Source organism: Triplophysa dalaica, chromosome 4 (genome assembly GCF_015846415.1).
Source record: "Triplophysa dalaica isolate WHDGS20190420 chromosome 4, ASM1584641v1, whole genome shotgun sequence".
Classification (NCBI taxonomy): Eukaryota; Metazoa; Chordata; class Actinopteri; order Cypriniformes; family Nemacheilidae; genus Triplophysa; species Triplophysa dalaica.
Window position 1 is genome coordinate 6,043,545 of NC_079545.1, and position 12,261 is coordinate 6,055,805.

Sequence of the window (12,261 nt, forward strand, 5' to 3'; positions counted from 1 at the left end):
GCACTTTTTTAAGTAAAAGTTACTTTTCTTATAGGGCATGGTTCATGTACAACAAAAAAATTAAACAAAAGATTGTTTCTTATTTAAAAAAGACTAATTTCCTCCTGACATCTCGATATAGTACATGCTATTGGTTAATGGAGTTTCATATATCTTTTAAGGTTTAAAACGCCTAGTTTTCTGACATTTTCAAAGTTCTTGTTATTTTACTTTTGGTTACTTTTGGCTTTGGTTAGCCTTTCTTTGCACTGTAAACGTATTTGCACAAGCACAGAAAACTATTTGCAAGGTATGGAATCTTAAGCACAGCAAATGGAAAGCAAGACACAAACTGATTATCATGAAAATGACACAGAACAAAGTAGACATATTTTTGTATATGTTTGTTAACAGCGTCCCACAGAGATGCCTTTACTCATTTGTTATAAAGATCCTTGGGAATTAACAAAACCTGCACCGAATTTGAAATTATTATCACAGATTTATCGACATCTTTTTCTAAACAAGACTAACAGCTGAGACTATTATTTTGGGAAGATATGGACCCAAATTCGTGCCAAAAGTGTTAAAAAAAGTTCATTTGAATATGATAAATAGAAACCTAAATAATATTGCTCTCAAATTAGTCTTTTGGTATAACTTAAATTGAACTTCGTTCCATGAACGCAACCTTAAAATAGGGCCAGTCAATTTGTCAGAAAATGTCTTTTGAATGTGTAAATCTGTAACTTGAAAATTAGTTTTTCAACAGAAAATGCAACTTTTATTTTAAACTGAAAATAAAATCAATCATGGCACAAATAGAGGAGGGTTTTTTTTCCAGATTGAATTTTTTCTAGATTCAAAATACTGTAGGCCATTATTGACTCCATTTAAAGACAGCTCGCATTTTTTCTATTTCATTTTTCTGTTTCTGTTCATACTTCTGTTTTACAAAGAATATTTTTGATTGTTTTTATTAGTTTTAGTTTACAACAATACCCTGTTCTCACAATCTGACCAATTCCTGTCCTTACTGTAAAAAACAATGAGTTGTGAATGCAGTTTTGTTTCTTTCTGATGCAGACTGATCGAGAACGGTCAGTTGGAGGTTGCTACAGGAGGCTGGGTGATGCCTGATGAAGCCAACACTCACTACTTTGCTTTGATAGATCAGCTAGTTGAAGGCCACCAGTGGCTGGAAAACAATTTGGGTATGTATATAGACAGCCTTGATTGATTTACCTGATATCTCCCCGCAAATAGAACCACGTTTATCCAACTTCCTGTATCCCTCGTAACTCCAGAGAGACAGTTTTTTTGTCTGAAGGGTTATATCTCGAGTAATATCTAGTTTAGCATCTATAAAAAGTGAAATTTCACCTAAAATCCTGTTTTCATTTACTCACACATAATTGTCTTTTGAAACCTGCAAGACTTTCTGCCTATCTGGCAACACACACAAAAAAAGGAGTTTATTAGAATGTCAAAGAAGCTATTTACCATATAATAACAGTAGATGGGGACCAGATACTTTATTGTATGGAAAAGAGCAGGGTGGACATTTTAATAAACAAGTTTTTGTGTTTCACACAAGAAAGCAAGTCATACGAGCTTGGAAAGAAATAAGTGTGAGCCAACATTTATATTCATGAGCGTACTATCCCTTTAAATTCGGAATAAACCACAGCTCAAGTCGTGAGTTGTGAAAGCCCTAACTGAATTTTAACGGAGATACTACAAGGAATTCTGGCTCCTTAACATTTTACGATACAGAAATTGACTCAAATGCCTTTGGGAGACTTTTGTTGTGTGTTTATAAGTAGTATATTAAAATATGGAGCAAAGCCCTGGCTTTCATTTCCACACATCCACTCTACCATCTGCTCTCCTGATCTATTAGCTGTCAGTGGACGGATTCTCAAACATAGATTGATTGAAAAGTCGCAGACTACAGCGAGTCTTAGGCTTCCAAATAAGATTTCACTGAGTGGAGGATGCCGTATGACATTATGACTGTATTACCTTGAGGAGAACTGCGGAGCGAAGGGTTACCCATGGACAGGTGGGCAGAAATATAAACGCAAGCATCTTTAAGGTGTCTCTGTCCAGGGTATCTAGTTTAATTCTAATGCTCAATCAAATCCCTACTGAATCCTTGCCCGTTTTTTCTATACCACACCCAAAAATGTGATCATACTGGAAATCAGCCCTAACTGGACTTAACTTGGAGGTAGGGTTGCATCAGCTGTTTGTGAGTTCTTTCTTAAGGAACCCATGAAATGGTTTGATGTATTCTTTTATTGTGAAAGATAGGAAGTCATTCATATTTCGGTTCTTTTCTCCAAAGCGTTAAATGTGGATAACCTCAAAGTTTACAAACCTAGAATAACAGTAAGCAAAGACTTAAAAAAATGTTTTGGAAGTCTTTAAGTGGGGATGTGATGTTTACTCTAGGCTTAGAGACTACTTATAAGATTGTAACTAATTCGGTAGCGCCATTTGTTTAGAATGTAATACCCATTTAAAATACCTTTCTGTAATATGTGCAGTCACTTGTAATAACATCAGTCTTTTTACAATCATAAGCCTTCAGATTTGTAAGAGGAAGTTGCATTAAAGTTGCGTTTTCATTTAAACGTGGTAAAGTGTATGATGTTAGAATGAAAGGGGGAGTTTACCCAAAAAAGGAAAATTCTCTTCGCCCAAAAGGTGTTCCAAACTTGTTTTCCAAACACAAAGATGATATTTTGAAGAATATGGGGAACAAATCACTTAGTCAGGCAGCAGTGCCATGGAACTGTTTGGTTACAAACATTTGTCCAAATATCTTTATTTGTGTTAAGCAGAACAACAACATTTAAACAGGCTTGGAACAACTTGAGGGAGAGTAAAGATGACCGAATTTTCATTTTTGGATGAACTGTACATTTTATTCTCATTGATCTTCATTCAATGCTGATGTAAATTAGCAACATAATTCAATAACAGTAGTTTGTAGTTCCCATTTAGGGAACAACCTGATACAGTTTTAACTTAGGGTTCCAGATGTTCCATGTTGTTTGACAAAAGACATTTGCAGCCAATGGCTGCCAACAAATATTGAATAATTAATTCATATTTGAATATAATCCTAAAATCTGTTTTCCCGCTCTTTACCTTTTCTGTTTAGGAGTGAAACCCAAGACGGGCTGGGCTGTGGATCCGTTCGGTCACAGTCCTACCCAGGCATACCTGCTCAAACAAGCCGGCCTGTCTAACATGCTGATCCAGAGAGTGCACTACTCAGTGAAGAAACACTTTTCTTCTCAGAAGACACTAGAGTTTTTCTGGAGACAGAATTGGGGTGAGCCAGTCATTCATCTTTAATCTACAGTGTCTTTCCATATAACTCTGAACTTGTAAATATTTTGTATTGGTTTTAGTGGTGGGCCGTTAACGGCGTTAACGGCGTTAACGCAGCGAGACTCTTATCGTGCGATAAAAAAAATGTCGCCGTTAATCTATTCTCAAAGTTGGGTTGGGAGCTGGGTCTATACTACGCAAGATATGATGACTTTCACCTTGATTCGCGCAGCAAGTAGGTCTATTGGCTCTTTGCATTAACATATAAATCACTCGCGCTTGACACGCCATTCGCGTTTGGTCTGAACACAACATAACGTTACTGTGTAATTACCACATCAAACGTGACGTGCTAACATGGATGCAGCTATGAAGCCGCCGGGTTTGCTTCAGGGAATATTAATTTTTAAGAAGCTTCCCAATAGAAACAAACATCGACAAGACTAAGGTTGTTTGCACCTTGTGCAATGCGCAATTGGTTTAAAAAAAACACTTTCTCTCAACAGGTAGTGGTCTAGCTTTAGTTGAAACCAGTAACTTTGTATTGAGATCTAATGTATTATGGCTCCTGTATGACATATCGCTTGTTGCTCCCTTACTCTTTGTAAGTCGCTTTGGATAAAAGCGTCTGCTAAATGACTTAATGTAAATGTACTGTAGGAGCTCTTCCAGTCTCAAGAACCACCTAAACGCAAATCATCCCTTAGCTAATGCGGAAGTAAACACAAGTTCATCTTATTGAACATAATTTAATTTTCATCACCAATTATCATAGTAGAACAGCTTTCTCAAGCAGTTTGTGATGCATTTTGGAAACAGGAGATGAGCCCCTGGTCTAATGCGCCACCTGGCTTGAGAAACGCGTTCTCAAAGACTTACTTTTAGTCATTATTTGGGTAGCACACATAATCTGAATGCCTTCGGCAGAATTCAAATGAGCCATTTTAATCTAGATTAATCTAGATTAATCTTGGAATGAATCTAGATTAATCTAGATTAAAAAAATTAATCTATGCCCACCACTAATTAGTGTACACATCGCAAATTAAAGGTCATACTTTGCAACAACGGCTTATAGTACTAATGCAACATGAGACCGTGGCAAAAGCAGTATTTGTGTCCTCAACCTCTATTGTTCACCACCATAATACTATTATATAACCTATAATATTACATAAAGTGTGTAAGATGTTAATTGCAATGAATTTCACTCTTTCTTCAAGGTCACTTGAGAACTTCTGCGTTCGAGTTAGAAAATCGTAATTGTGATGTGAGGCGTTTAGGTTCAGAAATTTTGTTGGACAATATATTTCCTACTTTTTCACCTCTTAGCAGAAGCCTTTTAGTACTACTACAACAAAAATTGTAAATTGACTCTGTGTATAAGAGATCTATGGTGCTGTTATAGCACCTCATTATTCAGCTAAAGGGTACTAAGCGGTGTTTTCTGGCAATCTTTGTACCCGTTTCATTGCAATAGGCCCAAACCTGTACTGTCAGCATTAACTTCCCAATTCAAACGAAATTAAGACCAACATCTGTTTACTTTGGCTCACTGACAAAACATCAACACGGATGTCAATTTGGGACATCCCGTGTGCCTAACCGCTGATGGGTTATGAGTCAGTAGCTTTGTGCTGGGAACTGACAGAGGCTGTGTCCGAAATTGTATACTTCCATACTATATAGTAGGCAAAGGGCAGTAGCCGAAGAGATAGTATGTCTGAAAACGTCAGTACTCATAAAACATTAGACGAGAAATATCAGGTTGGGGGTATATTTCACGCGAGATTGAGACGTGCTAACCTAGTCTGTAGTAGGAGAAAACAGTATGTGAACAGATGTCCGAATCACGAGTATTTATAAAAGAGTAGGTAAGAAATTCCTGGACTTGTTACGACCAGATTCAGAAGCACACCGCCTCCGAAACTTCGGATAATTCTCTATCCCATGACCCCACGGGACAGAATACCGTTCACAGCCCCCAAAACAGTCACAGCCGACTTTCATTAAAGCATATAGTAACATTAAAATTGATTTTGTTTAGTTGTAAAATTGACAATTTCAAACGTCTTTACATAAACGAATAAACACAATAATCACCCCTATAAATCTACGTCAGTTCTTTCGTGGTATGATTTGACTAAGACCACCCAAATGCAGATGTAAGTATGGTGGGCGTACCGTTAAGTACAATTGCTTTGGAACCTGATGTTCTAAATATGGTAAGAGGCGTTATTTCCGTCACATGCTTGCAATATTCGACCAAATCGCTCTTCAGATCGTTGAGCCATGTAAATAAGTTGCTCGTTTCATCTTACGCCACATGATCACGTCAATATGGCAGACAACATCCGGATTGCGTTTATACTAAACCCATCCAGGTAAAGCAATGCGTACCCTTTTAGCCCCTGTTAAGTAAGTACTAAGTGAAATCAAGCACCTACTCAGTGAGTTTGTGATTTCGGTCGCAGCCAGTAACTTCTACGACCTTCTTTCTTCTGTGGAACCCAGAAGAAGATATTTCTAGAAATGCGTTTATGCCGATATGGTTGAAGACAATGGGGGGCCAGTGTTGTTTGGTTACCAACATTCTTCAAAATATCTTTTTTGTGTTCTGCAGAAGAAAGAACTTGGTAGCACTTTATTTTACAATCCTGTTTCCCATGTACATAGTGCGTACTTATTCCAGTAAATATAATAACTGGGTAATAACTAGGTACTAACCCTGAAAATACCCTTAAAGCTAAACCTATACCATGGAGTTAGCTTATACTACCCAGTACTTCATGGGGAAGTACACTATAGGTACACGTAGTGTAAAATAAAGTGAAACCTAGAACCTAATACAACTTTTGGATTGACATGAGGGTGAGTAAATGGGTTAAATGGGCGAGGACATGACCTCGACATAGAACATTTAATAGTAACTATATTTTATTATGGAAGGTTATGGATGTAACAATTCTGTTATGGATGTGACAATTGAATTGACTTGCCTGACTGTGTGCTTTAAAAACACAAGTAAAAATGCTTTAAAAACTTGAGATTGCACTTGGGTATTTAAACCACCAAATACTGACATCTGACCTATCAGTATATGTTTGTCATCTTAAGGTTGCCATTTGCATGGAAATGTAACATTGTGTTGGCATTTATATGCATAGTCTCGTATGATCATAAAGACACGATTGCAAGGCAGCATATGGCATCAGAAGACCTGAAATGTAGCAAGTAATCCATCATAGTAAATGATGACAAAATAGTTTTGGCTGAAATATCTCTGCTCTCAGAACTGAGTGCTCTGCATCTGAAGGGTTTCGCACGTTTGATTGGAAATCTCTATAGAAGCCAGTTTTGATCACACAAGCTGGTCTGTGCCGCTCATTGATTGAATCCATCTTTTATTTAGCGATTACGTTGATTAAACCCTGGGTGCTACATTTCAGCCACACAATTTAGAAATGGAGGTCGATGAGAGATAAATCCAATTTTTTATGCACCATCTGGAGCTGCTGGCCCCGAAGCAGTTGTAACGGATTCAACTGCGATCGCACGTGCGCGTTTAGCAGAAGCTCTTTTCCATTCCAGATATTCATCTCCACAACTGGAGGTCGTTCAGCACTGACTGATAACTGCACAAAACTGAGCTTTTGACAAGGTCTGTAATGACCTGCCCCAAGAAAAACGCTTGGAGCTCAGTAGCATCATGCGATATTGTTGGTCCGCGATGCTATTTCTTGTACTGTTGATTTGCAGTTGATTACATTTCTTATTCATGGAAACATCCTGCTCGGAGTCCAACATTTTCCTCTGCCTGCCTGAGTTTATCAAACTCCTCGACATGGCCAGAGGCTCAGGAAGTTGTTATCGCGCAGGAAGTTAGAGGGGAAATTAGAGCCAAATTAAGGATGGCGCACCGGTCCATCACGCACCCTGGGCTCTGACCTCAGTTTCTATCAGATACGGCTTAACAGTCGCTGTGAGGTAATATCTGTATATAGTTGCACGTTGACAGTATTTGAGTAGTTGCAAATACCACTGACGTGTACAAAGAGGAAATGTGCAGCAGACTTTTTTTGTAGACTTAAAGGGACGGTTCACCCAAAATTCCAAATTCGAAACAACAAGAACTGTAAACTGTATGACTCGCCCTCTGTGGAACAGAAGATATTTTGAGAAAAGTCTCAATGTCTGTGCGTTCATACAATGGAAGTCAAAGAGGGCCAATGATGTTTGGTTGCCAACATTCTTCAAAATATCTTCTTTTATGTTCTGGCGGAGAAAGAATACAACTTTACAATGAATAAAAGGTGAATAAGACAGAACCAATTTTCATTTTGGCGTTAACCATCCCTTTAAGTAACAATTAAAGGTGTAGTTCACTTCAAAATTTGCCTCCATTTCCTATGCATTGTCATTTTTATTCCTGCTATGGAAAGTGAATGGGGCACATTTTGAAGTGAACTACTCCTTTAATGCTATTGCATTGTGTTAAACCAAATGGCTTTTATTTGAAGCACAATTGCAAAATGTGAACCAAGATTTTCTAATAGCAGGAAACAAAGCAGGAGTCCTGGGAAACGTCCACCCACAAACCATTGTTTCCTGTTGTCTGACAGCATCTGTTCTGGAAACAATCTTTTGCCCTGGACCAAGTGTTAAAACACTGGCAAAATGGACTCGTAACTTAGATTTCGGACCGTAGACGCTACTGAACAAATATGATTATCATTCCTTTGGCTGCAAAAGCGTACACTCCGTGCCAAGTTGAATTAACTTCCAGCTCTATGTAATTCCATATATCACCATTTACCAGACAGCCAGACTGCTTCGTGCTTCACATCTGCTCTCTTGTCTAAAGAAAAATCCTGCATTATTTATTCGTGTGGCTTTTATGAAGGTCACTCTGGCGTGCACGCCGTGCTGAATGGGTAATTGAATATTTTTTATGGCAAATAAAATGGGATTTGATTTTGACGCTGCTGGGTAATTTCATGATTTGCTGCCTTGAAACCGGATGGTTTTGCTGTGATAGAAAACGGCTTGCGTTTCTTCACAAGATTGGAAATGGGAATTAAGGGTAAACAACGTAAGCCTTGTCTTGCAGCTGCAAATTAAAATGGCAAAATATGTTGTCTAAGAAGATGACGTTATAAACTGTGGAGAAACGTGTCGGCTACTTGATCTTAAAGTCATCCTATTTTGTTGTCATAATCTCACGTTGTTTCGGAGCAAATCGAATGTTAAACATTTTCTACAAAGACAAACAATCTTACACATGCTCAAATTTGTTACATTTGCATTCCCTACAGATCAGGATGCAACGTCAGACATTTTGTGTCACATGATGCCATTCTACAGCTACGATGTTCCCCATACGTGCGGGCCTGACCCGAAGATCTGCTGCCAGTTTGACTTCAAGCGGCTGCCAGGAGGAAGAGTCAGCTGTCCGTGGAGAATTCCACCTCAAGCCATCACAGATAATAATGTACAAGAGAGGTACAGATGTACATTCCTGCTACTGACACTAAAGACAACATGTTTGAGTGGGACCACATACAATTATTTTAAAATTCAAAGCACTGCATGGGTGGAATTGGCTTTTAATTATTCATGCAGTCAATTCCTTCAAATCTGATCAGTTTTACGTTTTTTTCACTAAGTTTACTCTTCTTTGTGTAGAGCTATGACACTTCTGGACCAATACAGAAAGAAATCAAAGCTGTATCGGACTAAGGTGCTGCTGGTTCCGCTTGGAGATGACTTCCGTTACACTGAAGCTGTGGAATGGGACCAACAATATGGGAACTACCAAAAACTCTTTGACTACATGAATTCTCACCCTGAGCTCCACGTCAAGGTCTGGTATGATTGGAATAGGTTAAATCTTGTTTAAATATTCGATTTAAAAGAACCGCTTAAACATTTTACATTTATCATTATTTACTCGCTGCACGGTCCTAGCATGTATGTGTTTATTTCATGCAACAAACAAGATGATATATTGCAGCGTGTCCTGGGGCTCATTACTTTAAAACCGCAGCTGGGACTATTAATTTCAGTTTATTAAAAAAATTTGACGGTTCCTACATTTTTCAAAGATGTAGATACATTACACATATCGCTTTGGACAAAAATTAGAGACCACTTTTATTTCTCCTTTTTTTTCTGAATTGACTATTTATACGATTTATATATGAGTTTAGGTAAGTAAATTTAAGTACATTTTTGTTTAATTGTGTAAAGTATCCATATTTCAAATAAAAACATTATTTATTTTTGCATTTATTTGTGGAAAATAAAAACAGGAGAAATATGCTGTGTTTTTTAGAACTCAAATACTACAAAGAAAACAAGTTCATATTCATGTTTAAGCAGTACAACAGTAATATATCTACATATATTTAGGGGAAAAAATGTTTTACGTGACTACCTCGATTTTTATCACAGTTTTCATGCGTCTTGTCAGTTTGCTGTTGGATGATTTTGTTGAAATGGACTGGAATGGCCACAATACATCTAGAAATGCTGATTAAATTCACATTAGTAATGGTCTCTTCGTTTTATCCACGAATATAAATATATGTAGTTTTGAACACAGCAAGACCATGAACATTTATTTGTTCTGAAATTGTAAGGCCGTTGTTTATATAATATTTTTTGCTCAGCAAAGTATGAGAACCATATGGTTTGGAACATCATGAGTTTCAGGAAATGGACAACATTGACTTAGTTTTTTTTTAAAACAGTCCCTAACCTAACTTTGATTTGGTTCATTCGCAGGCCCAATTTGGCACCATTTCAGATTATTTTAATGCCTTGCGTAAAAACACTGGCTTGGATACAGCTGGCACGAGAGTCGGCACGCCTGCCCTACCCGTAGTAAGTGGAGACTTTTTCACTTACGCTGACCGTGATGACCACTACTGGAGCGGCTACTTCACATCACGACCCTTCTATAAACGTCTGGACCGCATGCTGGAATCATACATCAGGTAATGTCAAGAGCGCATGCGTTTATCTCCTCAATGATTATCATTATATGACTAATGGATGCCTTCGTTAACAGACATTATTGTCTTAAACACTGTATGCTTCTGCCTAACACACAAAGCAGAAGATCATATGACTTGTTTGTATTGTCATAATGAGGCCAGTGATGAGGTCACAGCGAATTAAAGGGATAGTTCACCCATAAATTATTCTTCGTTTATCATTTACTCGCCCTCCTATCATTCAAAACCTCTATGACTTTCTTCTCCAGAACACGAAGAAGATATTTTGAAGAATGTTGGTAACTGGCTCTCATTGACCTCAATTGCATGAACGATGAAGAAGTTATATACAGCTTTTAAATGAATTGAAGGTCAATAATAGATTTCTGTGAGGGACAATTACAAAAGATTATCACTAACATATGTCATTTGAAAGAAAAAGTTCTTGCAACTTTTTAAATGTTATGTGCAGCTCTCATTTATTTGCTGGGTTCTGGATAATGAGAAGTTGTGATGGTGTTACGTATTGATTTTCTACAATGTGCTTCTGCACAGACTGCAACTAAAGGCATAAACGCTGTTGGATATCTGACTTGTTCTTTTCTTAATTGCATATAAACGTCAAATCACCGCTTTCAACTCGCTCATAATGATGAAAGTTGTCTATAAAGAGCACAATATTGAACTCCTTCACCCTTAAACCCTTTTATCACTAACAGGTTTTATGAAAATGTGCCCAGGCGGTGATGGATATTTTTGTACACGTCCCATGATTTCCATGCTGTTCTTTTATTGTTGTATATGGTATATGGCACACTACTTTGTTTGAAACATTACGTCATGTAATCGTTTGTTAATATCTATGCGTGTACGTCAGTGAGTGGACGTCAGAACATTGTTCAGTGTAGGAACGTGATAGGGATGTGAATTTTCAGGATGCATTGTACACCCTCACCTTGTTCTCTTAAAGGTGGCCGTACACAACATGCGAATAGATCGTATACACCTTCAGCCAACGCATACAGAGAACTCTCTTTAACACCGTATTTGCATTTTGATGGGTATCTTAATGTTGGCGTTCATCAGTATGCAGCCCTTAAACGTTTCACCGTTCTACACCGTGACTTCTTTCACGCTGCAAATAGAACTTTTGTTAAGCTCTGCTCAATTACACACATTCACAAATGTGCAAATGTATTCCGAGACACAAACACGCACGCATTAGATTAGCGATATTGCGTCCGAGGTCATTCAGTGTTTAATTAATTATGAAAGCCAGTGTTCACAACTGAACGGATGGGAGACGTTTGTTTTATGTGAGGTATGTAGGTCACACGTACTGTGCGTTTTTTTTGTCTTAATACTGTGCGCTGCTTGCAGAGCTTCCTGTGAACGAGAGACAGAAACGTTTTTTTGATCTGCTGGCTTTAACATCGGATTTGAAAGGGCTGTATGGAAACCAAACCAATTTAAACAGCTAGTCACTTTGAAATGTCGTTCCAGTTTGGCGATGTACTCACTCAGGAGATTTGTTTGTAAAGCTGACAAAGAAGTGTCAATAAAACCTTTCACACAGCTGAATGTTTAAGGTCCTATTTCAACCCAATAAGATAAAATACAAAATATTTTTATAATGAAATGAGCTATGTTTTATGAATCATTAAGATTGTATTGTACATTTTTTCATTGTTGACCTCATCCAAAAATTCTTAAGATGGTAAAATTAGAAAATTTAATTACTTTCAATAAGTGTTAGATTGTGTCATTTTTGCTTTTCTAAAAAACTTTAACTTAATTATTCAATATTATCATTAATATTTGACAAGTGTGTGACATTAAGGCCTACCACGTGAAATATAAATATATAATAATATTAATATATAAACCACAAACGTATAATATAAATATATATAATAATAAATTATTCCAGGTGTGTTAT

The 12,261-nt window shown here is 37.4% G+C and overlaps 1 protein-coding gene across 1 annotated transcript in view; it reads left to right on the forward strand.

Moving 5' to 3' along the window:
* Positions 1-12,261, forward strand: part of man2a1 (mannosidase, alpha, class 2A, member 1) — a 40,872-nt gene that overhangs the window by 9,711 nt on the left and 18,900 nt on the right. Inside the window, exons 5-9 of the mRNA XM_056745203.1 lie at positions 1,066-1,193; positions 3,152-3,325; positions 8,640-8,826; positions 9,010-9,187; positions 10,111-10,322. Coding sequence (XP_056601181.1) covers positions 1,066-1,193; positions 3,152-3,325; positions 8,640-8,826; positions 9,010-9,187; positions 10,111-10,322 — 879 coding nt within the window. The remainder of the gene's footprint in view (positions 1-1,065; positions 1,194-3,151; positions 3,326-8,639; positions 8,827-9,009; positions 9,188-10,110; positions 10,323-12,261) is intronic.